Source organism: Enoplosus armatus, chromosome 22, assembly GCF_043641665.1.
Source record: "Enoplosus armatus isolate fEnoArm2 chromosome 22, fEnoArm2.hap1, whole genome shotgun sequence".
NCBI classification, from domain to species: domain Eukaryota; kingdom Metazoa; phylum Chordata; class Actinopteri; order Centrarchiformes; family Enoplosidae; genus Enoplosus; species Enoplosus armatus.
The window spans coordinates 9,702,948-9,723,700 of NC_092201.1; the positions used below are offsets into that span (position 1 = coordinate 9,702,948).

At 42.0% G+C, this 20,753-nt stretch overlaps 1 protein-coding gene across 2 annotated transcripts in view; it reads right to left on the reverse strand.

Moving 5' to 3' along the window:
• The window catches only part of grm8a (glutamate receptor, metabotropic 8a), a 190,180-nt gene that overhangs the window by 111,143 nt on the left and 58,284 nt on the right, over positions 1-20,753 (reverse strand). For both annotated transcript variants that reach the window (XM_070929314.1, XM_070929315.1), the window contains exon 2: positions 3,458-3,674. In XM_070929314.1, coding sequence (XP_070785415.1) covers positions 3,458-3,674 — 217 coding nt within the window. The remainder of the gene's footprint in view (positions 1-3,457; positions 3,675-20,753) is intronic.

Here is a 20,753-nt window from a genome sequence, read left to right on the forward strand (position 1 = left end):
TGGCAAGTAAACCTGTGCAGTAATGATGATGTGTATGCAAAGATTTTCAATTTTCAGCTGTTGCTGATGTTCAGGAGATCCTGAGCTGCTACATATTTAAATATTGTCATGAATAATCCCACTAAAACAACAATTATATGTCATCTAAATGGGAAAGTCAACAGCCATGCTAGACCTTTATCACAGCAGACATTTTTGACTTGTCAAAGCAGGAAAAGCACAGATGGAATTAATAACATTATGGCTCAGTTTTATTTAGTGTCCCATTGTCCCTGTGAAAACAGGCCATGCCAAGATCCATGCTTTCAATGCCAATATTCAATGCCAATACAGAAAGCGATGATGTGTGACGATCATATAGTTCAGCGACAATTTGGAGGTTGGTGTCTTCCAACACCAAGCATCCAGGGTTTGCATCCATTCATTTCTGTAACCTCAAATCTAAAGCTATTTCTGGTTTTCCCTAAAGCAGTCCTTTTGAAACAAAAAGATTTTGCTGACTGCCGTGTGGCTGCAAAATTGGTGTGCAGAATTTCCTACATAGCTCCTCCTGGGAGAGGAGCAACACAGCAGCTGTGAAGCGGCAAACATAAGTAGGACATATTCCATTTCAAAGACGGTATCGGAGAAGTAAATATTTAACTTTCCCGATGTGTTAAATAAGAAAAAAGGACCAAGACCAGTGCGGAGAGGCATGACTGGGCAGAATTAAACAGGTCCTGCAACTAGCACCAGCACCCTTGCACACACTCTCTGTAACCCCTGAATAATGCTAACAAGACTTGAGCAGCTATGCTGGAACTTTTTGGTCATTAATATGCATGCACACACTCGCACGCACGTACACACACACACTGTCAAGAATCATCAGTGAACGATTACACAGCGATTAATATGGATGTTTGGTATCAGTATGCAGAGTGCCTTGTAAGCTACAATCATTACACTGCAATCACAAAATAATCACCAAGACATTCCCTGTGGCTCTGTGTGTGTAAGTGTGTCTCAAGACGTCCACCTGTGCCACTATATGTATATGTCTTGTGTGTGTGTGTGTGCGAGTATATATATCTATGCGCATGTGTGTGTTACCAGTGGCAGGGACTACTGTGCATCTATATTAGGACCACTATCATTATTCTGTCGCTGTTCCAACTTCCTTGTCCCATTCGTCTGCTATTCTCTGTCTCTCCCACTCTGCAGCTTGATTCACAACTATTGTACACACACACACACACACGCTGTGAACTCTCCCTCTACGGCCACTCTTTCCTCTCCCATCCTCAGCCCTCTTCTTCACCCTCCTTTTTTTTTTCCTTCTCTCTACGTCCCTTCATCTTTCTTCACATATTGCAGAGCCGGAGAGTTAACAACTGACTGACTGCTGTCACAGCATGTAGCCCTCCCACACACACACACACACACACACAGGGCAAGAGAGTGCACTATCTGCTGACTCCCAGAGCACGAATACACACATTGCTGAGGACTGCTTCGCCCAGGCACATACACACACACACACACACGCGCTGATCTGACACTACAGTAAACATCTATGTGCTGACTGCCACAGCACACAGCCGCGGGCGAGCCGGCTCCAAACACGCACAGAGACGGAGATGGACAGATAGACGGGACATACGCAGAGCTGTCATTCCTACAGCAGCACACAAACAATGCAGAAAAAGCAACAGGGAGGGAAGAGACGAGAGTAAAGGATCAACAGAGAGCGATAAAAATAGAAAGATCTCGACTGATACTCTCTCAAATGGATTATTTACGCGTCTTTAGCCTTGTCAGTCTGTAAATATTTGTCAACATCCAACGTGATGTGTTTTCAATAAACATTTGAGACGTAAACAGGGAAACCGACAGCATTTTGATCTGTCAACATCACTTGGAGGATTTCATAAACTGATTTGAGGCAGCGTTCACCCAAACTTGATGCTCTCAGGACCACAGGGACCGTGCTTTTAAGTCTCGCATCAAAGCAGACAAGAGATCCGTCTCTCTGTGTTCCTCTGCCTGTATCTCTGTCACTCTCATTTACTCTGGTCTAATTTCCTCTTATCTGTATTGCCAACACCTAATGAAGGAGAGAATTAATTATGAAATGTACTCTTTGACACTAGTATATTACCTGTCTTCTATACATCTGCACCTAACCTGGTTAAAAATAGATTTTTCAGTGATTAAAAGGTGACAACTTGAAGAAAAGATGAGCTCCACAGACACTGCTTCATTCACAGTTAACGTTGGTTTGTCCTTTAATTTGTCACCCACCTGTACATCTCCAACATATATTTCCTACTGCCATCTAATGATTCTTCTTGGCAGCAAACATTTTTGACATCGAGTTGATGTTTATACAAGGGCCTGCGCCATTGTTAAAAAACAACAACATACATATAGAGCCAAAAATAAAGTTATGAAGACGGATGCACTTGTCCATCAAATGCTTGCTGTGATAACTCTCTGTCTCAGCTCGCTCGCCACAGTCTGCAATCTACAGCCTGCAATTTACCCAAAGAGTGAGTTTTCCCCGGAGTTTCCCTCGAGATTTAAACAACAGGTTTGCTCTCACAGGATGAAGGGTTGTACGCCTGCCATTGGTCAGCTATTTATTCCGAAGTCTCCCCTTCCGCTGTCTTCCGGCACTATTTTGCAAGGGTGCCCTCGCTGCATCCTGGGCTGAGCTGGGATTGGTTCAGAGAAACACAAAGAAGCCAGAGCGTTTTTTTCCCCTATACCAGAATGATAATGGATTCAGCCAGACCTGGCGCAGTGCTAAAACAAAGTGTGGAGATCTTCAGTAGTCCTTCTCAAATTACAGGCTAAAGCCGCTGATAGTGCATCATACCCCAAAGTGCACTATGAGCATCATATCATAGTTATTATATCCTAACGGCGGAAAAGAAGTGGAAAACTTGCATCCTGACAGTTTTTTTCTGGTAGTGTAGCCCTCGGCTCTGCTCTCACAAAACCCGTTAAAATCATAACCTACGCTGGAGTGACAGAGCGCCAAATGCTCTATGAAAGTGTGACACACCACAGAAAGACAGAGCTGTAAACTTTGCTTCAAACACTTTCACATGGGGAACTGAAATGCAACCTTCTAGCTATGCTCACTATAGCTCTCCATAGAACACAAAGTCTCAAACACTTTTTATAATGTGAAATATGAGAAGATTTGAAGATGACCTCCTGTATCTACATCGCTCTTGTAAAAGGTAAAAGTGGAAAAAAAAAAAGGGCAACCTAAGATTACAAATGCCTGAAGACTGTCTGAAGACTTCCCAGGGGCCCCATCACGGACTCCTGAAAGTCCCTGGACCATACCTTGGGAACCACTGGTCTACACTTCAGTGGCAAACCAACCAACATCCATGCTGCTCTGAGCTAATGTCCTCATGTTGCATCTCAGTGAATGAAACAAAAGAAAAGGGAGAGCTCCTACCAGTTTCTCTGGAGATTTGGACGAAGGCCTCCACGCCGCTCTCTCCGTAGTTGCCCTCTGAGGCTAGCGTGGACACGTAGTTCCACTCCATCGCCGTGACGATGTCCATCATGGCCTGGGCCTGGTAGGAGTCTGGCGGTACCACGCGGGAGAAGAAGTCGTAGCGGGTGTTGTCGCTCAGTTCCGGGGCCGTGGAGGCGTAGCTGATCTGGGGGATCTGGACGAGAAAAGGGAAGAGAGAAAAGACGACAATGAGGAAAGGATGAAAGAGGAGCAGTGCTAAAATGCAAAACTGTGTAAAACAGTGTCATTTTTCTGTTAACTGTTACAGAATGAATTAAATGTTTAAGGTGGGAGTAAAGCTAATCGTTCAATTTCATTTAATATTTATCATCACAATCAATTTCTTCGCCCACTTGCAAAAAATAACCCTTTATTTAAATAAAAAAGGTGAGTCAGGATGTGATCATTCTCATCTATTTTGCGCCTTCATGCATATTTTTACTGGAACGTATATGTAGGAATGAGTTATAAACGCTTCCCACTCCCTGCGGGATCGCTGTGATTAATAATTCTCTGGGATGTGAGGAGAGGTTGTCACCACGAACGTTAAAATTCAGCTGCAGCACCGTGGACTCATTGTTGGCTCAGAGATGTGAAAGAAGCAAACAAGCGATTTGAGAGTGAACAGGTATGGGGGAGGGAAGCAAAAGTGGCAAATTAATTGGGAATCAGAATGTGGAATGAGACGGAGAGGTTAACAAAAAAGGGAAGATGGCGGCGCAAAGTAATTTTTCAACGGTGGTGTCATGGCCGACAGATTAAGGGTAAGGTACACTCTTCTCCAGTGTTTGACGGACACAAAAGAGACAGCAGGGATTACACAGGACGACAGACAGACAAAAAGCACAACAGGCAGATGGGAGGATGGAGAGACAGAGGTTGACAGAATGACAGGAGACACACACACACACACACACACACACACACACACACACACACACACACACACACACACAGGTATTGCTAGTGATAGGTAGCGTAACAGGCGGGAGGTGTTAGATGGCTGACGGACAGATTGATTTTTCCCCTGACAGAGGGGGACAGCAGGGGAAGACCCTGTACATGCCAACACACACACAGACACACACAGACACACACACATGTTGGACAGAAGTCTCATTGGCATTCATTGGAAGTAAGACTTAACTGCCAATCTAAAGCAAAACATAAGGTGTGTCAGCTGTCTGTCTCTTACACACAACCACACACTCACACACACACAAATACAAATGTCTACAGTTGCTGAGCACAGCAAAACCCGTTGGACAGTGTGTGTGTGTGTGTGTGTGTGTGTGTGCATGTGTGTGACTGGAATGTTTCTAAAGCCCATCACTCACTGTCTTTATTCCCTTTCAGCGTTGTCTGAAGCCCCTGCCACCCTGCATCTACACTTGTCTTTGCCATTTTAAAAAGGTCAGGGATTTATCCGGAGTTTTGCGGGATCTTCTTCTTCTTTGGTGGTGCTCTGCGGCGAGCAGGTGTAAAATGAAATCACCAGACTCCAGGCTTTCTTGCTTCAGGAGCTTGTTTACGAAAAATGTAAGAGTGTTGAAGGAATCAAACAGCTAATACGTTTCACTTCCAAAACAGTCATCAATGCATGCCACTTAGTGGATGGTGTCTCCTTTTCTTTTAGCAGTTGGATCAAAACTCTTGGAATTTGCTGTTTTGTTTATTTAATAACCCTCCATTTCTCTCAGTGAACTTGGTGGGAGTTCACATTTGGGACTCTTGAGTTATTAGTCCTCTCTGCCAGGGGAATACAATTGGAAACTTTCATAAACTTCCAGACGTGTATGTATAATTCATAGGGATAGAGATAAACAAATAAAAAGAAAAGTCAGAAAAAAAATCAAAGCGGGGCCAGCAGAGGGAAACAATTGGCAAAACAACTTTGTGTGCATGTGTTTGTGGCTCTGCACTGTATATATGTGCCTATGCACGTGTGTGTTAATGTGTATTTGTGTGAGTGTTTGTGTGCATCCTGTTGTGTGACTCCTCTGTTTCACTTGTCCTTTTACTTTCTATGTGCATTTGAATAGGCGAATATCCATTTCAAAGAGAAATTGAATGCATGGCTGTGGGAATATGAGATATTTGTCTGTTTACAACAGCAATGGGAAAGTAATCCTGTGACCTGGGCAAACCTGGCACTTTGATCTTTTGTTATTTCGCTCTACAGCTGGGAAACTGAGACATATGCAGACAAAACACACACACACAAACACACACACTTGTGTACACCGCAGTCATCCTCTTGTCATATTTCCCGAGTCATTACTGAGTAAGAGGAGGAAGAGCAGAAAGAAGTGAAAACAGTAAGAGATAGAGAGAGAGCTCCATACAGATTCAGTGACATCCATTATTGTCTGCTGCAGGCACAGACCCAATACTGTCTTCCACAACCACACCTGTGCTCTCTAAAACTGAATATTTCTATCGTCACACAACCATAGATACAACCCCTAGACACAAGTATAGGCACAGAAACCTGCTTAGACCGAGCACGTCTAATGGCATGTGACATTTGAGTGCTGTAAATCATTCATGTACTGCGAGTTGCGACAGACTCCAGCCTTGTTCAAAGCAAGTAGTTTTTGGAGTTGTAGTTAGAGGCGGGAAATTAACGCCTTGGTTTCCCCATATCACTAGGGAAAAAGATTATGCCTCCAATCCCCCTAATTCCATTTGCTCTTATGAATGTGTGTGTGTGTGTGTGTGTTGCTCTAATGAATGTGTGTGTGTGTATGTGTGTGTGTGTGTGTGTGTGTAAAAATACAAGCCTGTATGATAAAAAGGGAAGGAGTATGTGTGTGCTGTTGAATGTGCAGTTTCAATTATCACTAGAAACACTTTCTCGCTGTCACACACACACTTATCAGTGGAGTATGGTATTGCTTCAGTTTCTTGCAACTCAATTGTCAGTCAATTTGCACGTCGCACTAACCATCCTTAATCAATACTCATTCAGATCTTTGTTTTGAAGCCGTGCTAGCAGCATTGCTCGAGGGATGGCAATGTCAAACTGTCAGGTGGTCTGTCACCACTTTGGTCCAGACTAAAATACCTCAGCAATTATGGGATTGATTGCCATGATTATTTCTACAGACATTCATGTTCCCCAGAGGATGAATGCTCATGACTTTGATGATCCCCTGGCTTTTCCTCGAGTGCCACCATGACGATGACATTTGTGGTTTTGAGTGAAATGTCTCTATTGGATTGCCAAGATTCCCTATAGTTTTTGCAACTGTATATGGAACAAATGTTGGAGACCTTTGTTGTACACACATTTATATGCCAGATTTCAAACAAGCTAAACTGTATATGGACTTTCGAAATATATACACAGAACAGCATTTCAGTGTCTTTAGGTGTCGTTCAATAATCAAGACATGCTGAATCTTTGATCCTCTGTTCGCTGCTCTCCAGATTACCAAAATTCTACTGTGCATGAAAAGTTTTAAGGCTTATAGCACTACATTGTTCACCTTCTTGCACTATTCTTAGCCGAATCAGGAGGCCTCTGAAACAGCACTTAGTCTCTGCACCTCTCCACTAAACCTCATTAGAAGCCTGAACTCTTCTCTAGCAAGCTAATCTATTTCATGTGGCGTGGCTGACATTGAACAGCAATTTGGCCAATCCTGCAAAGATATTAAATCTTTATCCTTTTGCTTAAGTAGTGAATTGATCACAATGAAAACACAGAACAGACTTCCCGTGGCCATAAAATAACAGAGATTAATTCTTAATTGAACTGTATTCCCCTCCAAGAAAAGACTATTGAAACAGCACAGACTAATATGTTTTCCCTCCATGACAACAATCAATGCACACCAGTAGGCTGATGATGTCTCATTTTTCATGGCGGAGAACACATTTTTGACTGAAACTTTTCTCTCACAGTGCTCTTAATAGCAGTTCATGTTTCTCACCGGTATCTGGGGGGAGTGAAACCAATATAAACCAATATTCTACAAGCCCCACCACCTATAGACAGCCAGGTCGGCCCGTCTATTCCTTAATGGCTTTGGCAGCAGTGGGGAACATTTTCATCCCTCACTATAGATCAGGCCAAATCCCACTGGGGAGCTGAACAGATAACTAACAGCCGGATTTGGCCCTTAACAGACCTAATGATCCGGGACAGTGGTATTTTTTGTGTGTGTGTGTGTGTGTGTGTGTGTGTGTGTGTGTGTGTGTGTGTATCTTTCCTGCCGAGGACCAAAATTGAGGGAATTTCACTCATTCTCACAGAGGATCCAAGAAGAACGCATTCAAGAACTGGAAACAATATCAAACTGCTGAAGAGCATTAGAAATGTACTGTGAAACTGCTCTAGAGCGAGGAGTGTTATGTAGTCCGCAACCTGTGCTCTGCTTTCAAGATAAAGAAACCTGTGAAAACAGTGGCCTTTTGAAATGCCACTTGGAAAGTCTAAAGGGAATCGAAGATATTTGAGGCCGAATAAATGCTCCCAGTCTAAACATTGTCTTGTAAAGACACTGTAGTATTCCTCTTGTCATGTGGAGACCTAAAAGAAGTGCGTCTATGACCTAAACTGGCTGTTGAACCATAGCCTGACCAGCGTTATGTTAATCTGACTTATATGAGAGGCTGATAATGTGTTAATAACAAGTTGTTGTAGTGTGAAAGTTATGCATCTGTATGTATTGATATATAACCGTGTGTGTGTGTGTGTGTGTGTGCGCCACATGCGTGTGTTGTGTCTGGCGGTAATGGAGCTGTCGGGGGCCAGAGTCTGAACATTAGGTTGATAGATGGCAGTGGTCTGAAGCTAATTAACCCCACTGCATTACACACATACACAGCCTCCCTGTTATACACACACACACACACACACACACACACACACAAAATAGTGTCGAGAGAGGATTGGATATGTTGTAGAGCTGGCATGAACACACACACACACACACACTGTTATAGCAACAGGCTAACTGTTTTAAATGAGTCCACCTTTTCATATCTAGACTTTTGCATGGAGACAAATTATAAAAGATATTTGAATTTGTCATAGCTTTGTAGCCACAGTAACAAAGCTTGGATCAGAATATCTTTTGCATGGAAACCGAGGAACCGAAGGAAGGCACACATCCTGTAAACTGCCCGGGCCTCATGGAGCCCTGGTTTTGAGTCAGCCTGGAGAGTTGTTTACTTGCTGAAAGATTTGACTTGGCCTTCCAACAGCCAGCCGTGGTCTGTGTCTAATGAGGAGAGGACTGGCACAGTGGGACCTCACCAAGTTAATTTACCAGGATGATGACTGTTGGGGCTGGGCACTGGGTGTCTCTCGCTCTGTCTCACCCCGGCGTCTCCGTCTGGGTCCATCTGTCTCTCTTTTTCTCCTCACTGTTTGGCCTCTGTCTCTATGCTCCCACTTTGCTGCTTTTGTGAGCAGTTTAAAAACTGTTTTTTTCCAAATCTTCATCAAAGCTATATGATGTTTCAAAAGACTGAAAGATTGAAACCCAAGAATATTTTCTCATGGTTAAATCTTCATCAAATGAAAATATTCCATGATTTCTTGAGCAGCATTTTATACACATATCCCCACAATTCATACTTGGTGTCTTTGGAAACTTCTGGATCTCCACTAGAGATTAAAATAAAGTTCTGTGGGTTTGAACAATGCAGTACATTTGCGTTTGTAATGACTGACCCACCAGCAGGTCAGAGAAAACGATTATCTTACCAGCCTACCAATGTCATATCGATCAAAAACTTGCATTTAGTGCAGGAAAGCACAAAAAGGCAACTTTCAATGCACAGAGAGGCAAAAATATCTCCTCATTCTATCACACTTCATTGTTATTCTCTCTGGATCAGATATGATACTTTAATTGCCACTAAACAACATTGATATTCCCTTTGCTGTCTCTCAGTTTTACCCTGTACAAGCTCCCCACCTTACAGGAAATTCAGGATAGAATAGTAGCCTGTAATTTGTTTGTTGACAAGCAAACAAAAACAGGTAGACAAGATGAAAGAAAGACAGTGAGGAAAGTAGGTAAAAAGGAAGATACTTCACGAGAGCACAAAGACAAAAAAGGGAGAGAGAGAAAAGAAATAACAGAAAAGACAGTATAAGATGCCCCCCATCTTAGGGAGCAAGACGCAGGGAGAGAGAAAAGATGACACAGAAACATTTAATGGGAACAAAGAGAATGAAGAAGAGAAGTGAGAAACAATGAGAGGAAAAGATGAGAGAGAGATGATGAGAGGGAATGTTTAGCAGAGGCACAAGAGACTAAAGAGGAGGAAGGGGAAAGAAAAATAAATAAAAGAGCAAGGGTGTACAAAAAGCTATGGGAGGCAGAAAGAAGGAAACCGAGATAATTGATGGGAAACAACAAATGGAGGCAGGAGGCAAAGCAATGCATATTCCTAGAGAAAGGCAAAACAAGAAAGATCTGAGTTGAACAGAAAGCAAGAGAAGTGAAATGAGAAGAGTGTTTAAAAAGCCAAGAGGTTAAGAAAAGAGAGAGAGACGACACTGATAGAAGATGAAAAGCAAAGGGAATGGGAGAGAGACTATTATGCAGAATGCAAATGAACAGAAGTGACACAGATGAGATTGATACAGGCAAGAGAGAAGAAAGAGAAAAGGAGGAAAAGAATATCAGAAGAAACTAAGATAAAACGACAGAACAAGACAAGCAGACACAGGTCTGTTTTAAAATGCATGCTGAGGCTCCATTTAACCCCTTCATGTCCACATTTTTCATTCCGTACTTCGCCAAATATTAGACTTCTGTATGCAATCGTGGTGGTGCCATTAAGCAAAGACATGAATCTACCTCCAGATGTGTCAAAGTCACGAAAACGTAAACCTTCACTAGATGAGAAGAATTGAATCAGTGGTTCTATTACCTCTCCATGGACATCGAGTTTATCTGGGAGTTCTAAGTTTACGCGAGTTACTGAATTAAAGGCCCAGTGAGCCATTAACTCCCTGGAGTTTTTCAGCAGCCTCATGCAGATTGTAGCAGAGAAGGTGTTCGTCTGGTGGTAATAATGTTTTACCACTGAGGCCATGAGACTCACTCAGCAAGACCACTACTGCCTGCATTGTTTCAGAAAGCTATTGGCTTTGCAGCAGCACTCTGCCAGCTGAACATGCTTCATACAGCATTTAGCATCATTAAATAGTCGCTAGCAGCACTGTTAACATTACTGTTAGCTTAGCTATTATCTGCCTGTACCTGGGTCTCATGTGTTCACATTTAAGAGGCAAACATGAACAGTATCTGATCTGCTCTTTTTTATGTGTTTTATAAAGGAATGTGCATTCAAAACAAGATTAGCTCAGGCACAGCAGTGCTTTGAGATAAATGCTAACAACCCAATGCTAAGATACTCACGATGACAATGTTAACAAGCTGATGTTTAGCAGGTATAATGTTAACCATGTTTAGCATTTTAGCACACATTTGCTAATTGGCACTAAACACAAAGTACAGCAGAGGCCGATGAGGCTGAATGTAATTAGTTTTTCATTAACCTACCATTTTGACCTAATAATAGAGCTAAAGTAAAAGCCACTAAAGTCATTAAGATTCATCCTCTTACCACCAGGGATGTCTGTACGAAATTCCATGGCAATCCATCCAGTAGTTGTAGAGACATTTCACTAAAAAGCAAAGGTCAGGGGATCACTAAAGTCAGTAGACTTCATCCTCTGGGGACCATGAAAAAATGTCTGGATAGTTTTCAGTCTGGAGTGGTGGGCCAACCAACAAATAGATGAGATAAAAGTGGCTCAATATGTATAAATATATAAATACGAATTGAATTATTTTCAAGGATCTCAACATATAGTGAGCAAAGCAGGAAAAACTGATTGATCATCTCTGCGCAAAAGGGGATTTCAAGGCCAAAACTAAGCACAGGAGATTATCACAGGAATACATTAACACCTCAGAAAATACATTAGATGAAGATAGAATGAAAAGTATCAACAGACTTACAGACTTATATATTCTATTTACAATGTAAATATAAAGTTCAAACACCAAACCTAAGGTAAGCTAATTTCCTATTTCCGTGTTGAATAGAAGTGTCCTCACTTTAACATGTTGGATTGGTATATTTTGTAGATCCACAAATAAATCAAACCACACCTGTAGTCTGGCATTATCACATACTCATTCTTTATAGAAAATGTCCTGTAATCTTTCTAAATTACTGTTAATTACAGGTTAAGATACAGATCGGGAAAACAAAATTAGTGTAATGTGGCTGTTATGTGAAACTGGCACCTGGTTAAAACTGTGGTACCTGGAGGCACGAGGGTGACTTAATTGGCTTGCAGCACACAAGCAGAGACGAGATGAACGCTTGGATTACAAGTCACTGGACTAAAGATATTGATTGATTATAGATCTGCCTCAGGACCGCTTAACCCTTTTAACCTGTCCATCTAAACTTGGTTTGCCGTCAACAAACCCTCCCGATTCTGGCCACTAGTTTAAAAAAGATGTGGTTATTTAAATAATATTACCACTAAGCTGCAGAAACGTCCTGGATAGCTGCTAATGCCTGCCAGGGACTCATGGACAGTGTCAAGCTAGCTAAGGTAGTTGATGCCCATATAACACAAACCTACATCACTGAGACAGACATTCTTTTCACAGTGATACCAAGTCGGAACATGAACATGGAAAATACAGGATGGAACCTAAAATACAACCCTTCACAGCCCCGCAGGTATTACATGCTCAGGGTGACAATGAATTAACCACGGTGACACAGAAAGCTCTGCTGAAGAGACAGCAACTGTGATACCAACCCCCAGCCTCAGTCAATTTAAATTTCAAGAGCAACCTTATTAAAGGCTGCACTTAGGTCGCAAAGACTTACAATTGTAGCGATGAATCTGCACCTGCTGCTGGGAGAAGGTCAGAGGGTGGGCTGGAGGACAGGGGACGACAGGTGACTGAGGTGGAGGTGGTGGTGCCAGTGTCAGTACGGTTACACAAACACTCATATCAATGCACACACACAAACACACACTGCCAATTTTGGCGAAATGATGTCTGCACTTTTGAGGCATGAGCAGACACACAACTCACTGGGGTAACATCTGTGTCTGCACACACACACACACACTCACACACCACGTACACACAGCCAATATCAGAGAGGTGAGGATGGCCAGGGGGCAGGAGGCCAGGGACCTGAAGCTACATCCTTTAATATACCTCTGTCAATACATTATACTTTCTCTCTCACACTAACACACACACACCTCTATCACCCTGTATCACACAGTTTGGAACCAACACAAACACACAGAACAAACAGCCATCTGTCCTCACCTGCCTTTAAATGTCCTGAATACAAATCTAGTAATGATGTACACAACAAATACTGAAGGACATGAGAAACCGACTTACACACACAACCAGCAGCCTGCGGAAAATGACTTCCTCTTATCTTTAATAACTTATAATGAACACTATTCAGGGTGGACGTTTTGACAGATAAAAGCGGCACCGAGTGTTTTCATTTTGGACACTTTGACAGAAAAAAGTCGTGACTTTGACTGAACCAACTTTTAACGACTCCTTAAAAACAGCCAAAACTGACAATTACAGGCAGAAACATTAAGAAAATAAAGTCGTATGAGTGAGATGCCTAACTTCCTGCGAAGCCTTGTGACATGTAGTAGGTTCGGTCCAGCAAATTGACATCAATAGAGGAACAAACACCTCAAGCATGTGGAATAATATTCTTATTATTTATGACAGTTAAGAAGAAAGCCTCCTTATTTTGCTCATTATCGGGCATCTATTATTACTCCGGGCAATGAAATCAGTATGGGGTAGTCACCGCCTTAGTTGCTGTCTATTTATAATCTAATCAAATTATAATCTTTAGAAACTTCTGTGATGGAATAGAGGGAAACAGCCATTATGACTAAATACTGATACCTCGCCTCTTTTCATGCACACAAACAATCTACTGCATGACTGATTTGATTGAACAAATAAATAAATAATTACTTTTATAGCCTTAGAATCACTCACTTCTCTCTTTAGCTATCCTCGTCTCTTCATCTCCCACTGTTCTCTCCCACTGCCTCTCCAATACACATATCAGGCCCAGAGTACCTGTACGTTTTTCTTTCCCTCTGCTTGTGTATGTTATTTGAATAATACATTCCTCCGACAGCTGCATCAATTCAACATCCTAAATCTCGTGTGCAGTGACACACACACACACACACACACACACACACACATAGGAGGAAGGCAGCAGACTGCTTGATCCGAGCCAGCCACCTGCAGCTTCTCCTCTGTTTTGTCTCTCCCTGCCGTTACACGAAAGTGCTTTCCAACAGTGCTTCATTGTGAGTTTTGTGCATGATAGTGTGTGTGTGTGTGTGTGTGTGTGTGTGTGCGTGTGTGTGTGTGTGTGTGCGTGCGCGGGCAGCATGAGCGCTTGACACCTGCCAGCATTCATGCTTGGCGTTCCTGTATGCATTCCCGTGTCCCACTGTGCGACTGTAGCTGCAAATGTCATGAATTCCCCCAAAACACACACGCAGAGCTAAACTTACACACTCTTAAGTCTCGTTCTTTTTAAATTCAGAATATAAGCAGAGGGCAGGCACACACACATCCGAGAAAAATACAGTATACACACCTGCCAGTGTTGGGGAATTAGGAGTCAGAGCAAGTCTGAGTTTCAAACAGGTATTCCCCCAGCACAGAACTATTAGGCATATATTCCCATTGTTACACTTGTAAATGAGCCTCATACATCAAGCAATATGCCAGCAGACCTGCACGGAAAGCATTTTAAATCTGTTTAATGAAAAACAACTTAGCAGCAAATTAGAAGACAGAAAGTCTTTATTTGAGCGTGCATGTTCTGGTTATGAAGTAAGTTTTGGTTGAGAGTTTGACGTGAGGACATTTTTTTGAGGCAACACAAGGATGACAACTTTCCCCAGGGGCAGGCAAAATCAATGAGTGCCCACGCATTGCTCAAGCACGCACAGCTATTGTCGTGACTGCAAAGTGTGTGTGTGTGTGTGTGTGTGTGTTTTTGGATCGTGTGGGAGCTGGGACTCCTCAGTGCTCCTCAACTGTCAAAGTGTGCGTATGGGTGTATGTGTGTGCGTGTTGATTTATTTCTCTGTATGAGCTTGTTGACCCCTCACAAGAGACCCATCATCAGCTCAGCAGGCGAACACTTCAAATCGGTCATGTTTTGCATATTACATTATGTATCAGCATCAGAGGGTGCGTGTATGTGAGTGTGTATCGTTGAAATCTCTCAACACCTGTGCTGATATCATTGCTGCACCATCGGGTCTTTCAACGGTAGAAGAGATGTACTGCACATACACACAGATTGTTAACGGATTTGTATAATTCATTTCAATGTCATCTGACAAATACAAAATAAAGTAAATAAAGAAGTGGTTAACCTACAAACAGCATGCAACATTATTCCTTATTATGCTCCTCAAGGCAGCCTCTACAGTACCTCTTTCTTTTGAATAAACAGTTGAGTTTACAGTTTACAAACAGAGCGAGGTTGTTTATATTGCTTTTTTATGTTACACAATCAAAGTATGAAATTATGCCTAAATATAATGGCAGCAAAAGGCACATAACAAAAGGCAATCAACCGATAAAAGGGGATTCAAATCTAAATATAAGATCAAAAGAAAACAGACTTGTTTGTTATGTGCCTTGTGAAAAAGAAAATATCTATTTACTGTTTGGACTCAGCACCCAGACATGAAAGACGTGCGAGTGTTTTGAACACTGATGTGCAAATAAATGAATACAATCATTCAAAACTGGGCTATAATATACATGTATTGGACTGGATTATATTATGCAACAACACTGCAAAACATGGTCTCACAAATTACCATAGAGTTGAATCAATACCTCTCTGACACAATTTCAATAGAAATGTAACATTATTAATTCACAGATTCAGATTTTGTTAATGGCCACACAGCCAAGCTGTCTGAGTTGGCTCCAGTGCAGCTTGGGCAGATCATAGTTCAAAGAGTTTAGAGGGATGCTTTGCTATTGAGGTGTTCCCTTGATTTATACTTAACATAAAAAGTCCATAGAAACTTTAATGAATCAGTGATGGATATGAGCTTACCAAAGATCAGCGTGCTAGTTTGGTGATTTTGGAAATTTGTGTTTTTCTGTTGAGTAGGAGATTATTAACTGCCCAATTTACCTGCCCACAATACTGTTTCATCATTGTTAGTGATGTTTGTGTTGCCTGTGTACCTGTAGATGACAGAGCCATTGTTGGATGAGAAAAACATGGGTGAAAGGGCACAACTCAGGAGGGTCCCTGTACTGTGGGTTAGAGGGCGTGATGTAATGTCATTAAGCCTTAGCCTTTGTTGTCTGTTCCAGAAAAAATAGTGACAGGTTCAGGGGGCAAAGTCTATGTCCGGCACTTGTCTTGTGGAGTTTGAGTGATGTGAGAGCTTATATTGTTAAAAGCCAGGCGTTAGTCTACAGATCCATGGGGGGTGTCGTACCGCCATTTAGGTGAGTAAAGGGTCACGATGACTCACTGCCAATTGTGAGATTAGATTTGATCTGCTTACGAATTTATCACATGGTTATTGTAATTGTAATTGACGTTTCACTCCCCCAAGCAGCAACTGTCCACCATACCTAGCATTAGCTTATGCTAGCTAACCACAGCTGATAAAATCTGCTAATTAAGTCCGGAAATGATAAACCTGCTTTTGTTTACATCTGTATGAAGGTGAAGACTGTATGTCCTATGTTGTTAAAACGGAAACCCTGACAGAGCAACAGTAACTAAAGGTGGCGGGCCTTAGCGAACGCTCAATTGGAAACCATTAGATACAGGTGATTGTGATCTGTATACACATACACATCTATAGTGTACACAGTCCCTGTAAAATGTGATCTTTCCTTTTCTTGTATCATATGTACCAGTAGCTGCCCCCCCCCCCCTGTTGATATGAAGAAATCCCTGAATGTTTACTGTATTGCTGATTAAAGCAATTCCAATTTTGAGAATCAAGCAGCTTGTTGCCACAGCGGGCCCTGTGTCTCCGCAAAGCAGGAAAAAGCACATATGTATTGTGACATTTCAACAATTGTTTCAGGGTTGAAACAACAGCGCAGCAGATGGTGAGACATTACCCTCATCTATTTCCTGTGCTCCAAGCATTGCTAAATGGCCGTTCAGGCAGGCCCACCAACAGGTTAACATAGTCAAATAGAAACTGACTAGTTCAAATGGTAGCTGTGCTGTTCCTATTGGAGGTGACAGAAAAGTAAATGAAGAGTAATTGTCGGGAAACATCAACTGAGTTTTGCTGAATATCAGGAAGAAAATTTGACCTTGAGTCAGCTAAATTGCTAAATTGGAGTGATTTTTAAAAAAAGCATCAAAACAAGTTACAATAAAAGAGAAAGTCATTATAGTTATGTACGTAAGCACTCTGTGAGTTTGGTCTTTGTTAACTTAATCACTCAGGAAGTTGGTCAACAGTCATTGGCTCTAGCACGATGTGAGTTCAAACCCAGAAGCTAATTGCACTCTAATGTCAGGTAATTGTGCTCACACAGAGTAACAGGTGTTACAGTTCATGAATCCATCTGCTTGTGCCTTTAAAGACAAGGTTAAGGGGAAAAGGATACAATATTTCCCCACTTTAAAGTTTCCAAATGCTAACTTCACTCCATTAAAAGAGTGAGACGTTCTTTCAGCCCGCCGGGGAGAGAGCACAGGCGAGAGCGGTGGAGGACCGGCTCATTATCTGTACCATATGGTCTCCAGGGAAGCGGTATCATTTTATTTTTAGGGGAGAACGCACCGACGCCCGCACGTGCACAGACCTGCCGAGAGAACGCAATATCATTTCTGAATACCCCCCCCCGGTGTCTTCCAATCCACCTGACACAAACTGACTCACAAGTCTTTGTATGAGCACACACACACATAAACAACTACAAAAAGCTTGATCCCCTTCATTGATTTAGCTCAATCTTTTTTTTTTTATGAGACTGGACTCTGCGTCAATATCAATTATTAGTTTCCCTTTGTGCTTTCACTAGTTTCATGTGTGTGTACGTGGATGTATTTTAGTATGTGCATGCCTGGATGTTTATCTGACAACATAATTAACTCTTTGTGTGTGTGTGTGTGTGTGTGTGTGTGTATGTGTGTGTGTGTGTGTGTGTGTGTGCACATGCTAATACCTGTACATGAGAGCATATGAATGCAGCTAGCAGTCTGCCATTATGCTGTTAATGTGTCCAACTGAGCAACAAGCGGCAGTGTGCACACAGACTTAATGCACTAATGCAGTGTTGGCTAATAGAAAGAGCTACTGCTGAAATCACATACTCTCAACAGCCTATTAATATAATGGGATGGGAGGGAAGGAGGGAGGGGAAGAATAAATGGGGGAAGGAGGGAGGGAGGGAGGGAGGAGAAAGAGGGATGTTACTAAAATAATCTGTGGGTGGGAGTAGTCTAGGGCAAGAACAAGAGGAAAAAGAAGGTGGAAAGAGGGAAGAAGAAAATGAGGGATGATGGAAATGAGGCAGTGATAGAGAGAATTTGAGGGAGGATGAATGGATCGAAGTATAGTGCAGAGGGGTAATACTGAGATCAATATAAAATATCTATAAGGCGATGCAAAGAAGTAAAGGAAGGGATGAACGGAGGGGTAGAGAGAAAGGAAGAAAAGGATGGATAGACAGTGAAAGAGGTCTAATGTGATGATGACAACTTCTTAATGTGATGATGGTATGATGAAACAGGAAGAAAAGTTTGGGGACATATATGACAGATATGAAAAGTTGGTGAAACCTTCCTACAGTTCATTAAGCAAAGTCATCTTTGAATATCAAGAAAAAGTGATATATAGAAATAGTGAAAAAATGAGGATTTAAAGCCGAACGCTGGCTCATTAGTTACATATCCACAAGCAGAAAACAAACTAAAAAAACGCGGGCTCATTAACAATCAAAACTTTGAAACTGGAAAAACATTACCATCGCAAATGAGACCACATTGTATATGTATCAGATGTGACTTCTCTCTGTGCAGGAGAAGTCTGACTAAAATACAAAAATAGATGCAAAGACAGAGACGTTTGGGAAGTTGACAGTGTGACCAACTCTTTCTTTGAGTCTTTCCATGAGCCTGACTGCTCAGCCCCGGCCCCCATTCACCCCACAAAAGTACTTTCAGTAAACCATCAATTGACTTATTGTATTGGGATTAGTATATTCCTTTTGTCCATCTTCTCTGCGTTTTTATGTTTTCTATCTGTGGGGCTTTTAAATACTCTATATATATATAAATAGACTATATATAAAACTTAATTTCTCTCTTCACACATATCCTCTTTCGGACTCAGTTGATAAAGTACACTTAAGTTGTCTCAACTTTTTCGCTCACCTTATTCTACTCTATAAAATCCACTTTTCTCTTCTTCTGCCCACACATTTCTTTCGTTTTGTCCTCTCTGGCTTCCTCAATTCATTATATTTTTATTCTTTCATATCCCTATCTCTTATCCATAACCGGAGACACAAGGTGTGAGGAAGCACCAACTCCCTCACCAACTATTTGCTAAACCCCCTCTTTGGTTAAGAAAGGTGTAAAAGAATTCTTTTTGAAAAATGTCATGTGTTTCGATAAGGTCAGGTCACTTGTGCCGCCGCCAACAAGTCTTTAATTAATAATCACTGACATTTTCATTAACGATAAACGAATGCCAGTTTTGCCAATTGATGCAGTATCAAACGCTAGCAATTCAAGTTGTACCCAGTTCACTAAAGCTTTTACATCTGCTGTTCCACACGTCTTTGCTGGGAAATTCCTCGAGCAAACATGAAGCAGTGTGGTTTATGCTTCCAGCAGCAGCAACAGGAGCTTTGTTGAAATAAACAGTGCAGACATGGGTAGTCATAGCTGAGCATCATAGCATTTCTGGCTGAAAGGGCAAAAAATAGCATCACCCCACAAAGACAAACTTCTTCAAGAGAAAACTTTAGAAGAAATAAAAAATAAAGAAAGAAAGAAAGATGTCAGAGTGCTAGCAAGACAAGACAAGAGCAACAAGGGCTTGGTACCAAGTACTGTAAGATGCCAATTAAAAAGGAAAATAAAAAGCACTTTAACACGATGTTAACGTGGAAGTGACACATCTTTTTTCAACTCTCAATCAAAGGTGCTCCACCGCTGTCTCTGGATCGTTCCCCAGCCTCATCTCACTCCCTCCCTTTCATCTCTACTCCCTCGCTCCCCTGCCGTCTCTCCCCACCCCCACTCCCCTCTTCACTTATTTACACCTCTGTCCTAACACCCCTGTCCTGGCTCTCCTCAAAGCTACAAGCCACCCGTACACATCTCCTGTACCTCTATCCATTCAGAGAGGAAGCCGATGACTTTGATCGCTAAACTTGAAAAGCAGGGAAAGCAAAACTGGAGTGCTGCTACAGAACGCAGTCACGTCAGCATTATTGGTCATTATAATTACATGTTTTGGTTGACATTTTTGTCTCACTCTGTTTGCCTCTTCCTTACCTCTGACTTACACACACATTTGCATCACCTCCATTTTTTATTCACAGTCTCTTTGTGCGTCTCTCTCCATCTCAGTCTGGTTTGTTTTTAGTTGGATAGTCAAAAGAAACCGAGAAAAAGAGCAACGGAGCAAGGGAATCAAAGACTGTGATTGTAGTCACTACTTCACATGCCACTGGTTCACCTCACCGCCTCTCTCGCTCTCTCTCCATCTCTCATCATAATGTCCCATTTTCCCCATGTCATTCTCACCAATTCTCACCCTCTCTCCTCTATTCACATCTCCCTTAACAATCTCCCATGCTCTTTCACACATTTCTGTTGCTCTGTTCCACTCTCTCTATATACCCCATCGCCTTTGTAATTCGGTATTTCTCACTCAAGTTGGAAACCAAGAGGAAAGTGGGGTATGTCATGCTCTGTTCGTCTCCTATTATGGATGCTTTTGCTTTTTTAGAAAGGAGTGTGCAGATTTTACAGATGCCAAAGGGACATTTTGACCCTGAGAGCGAAGTGTATAGACTGTCCCACCCCTTTCTCCTCAGTCAATCATACTCTATCCCTATCACTTGTCACATATCTTGATGAGCTGTCTATCTAACACTGAAGTCCCACTGCTGAGATTATACTGCTT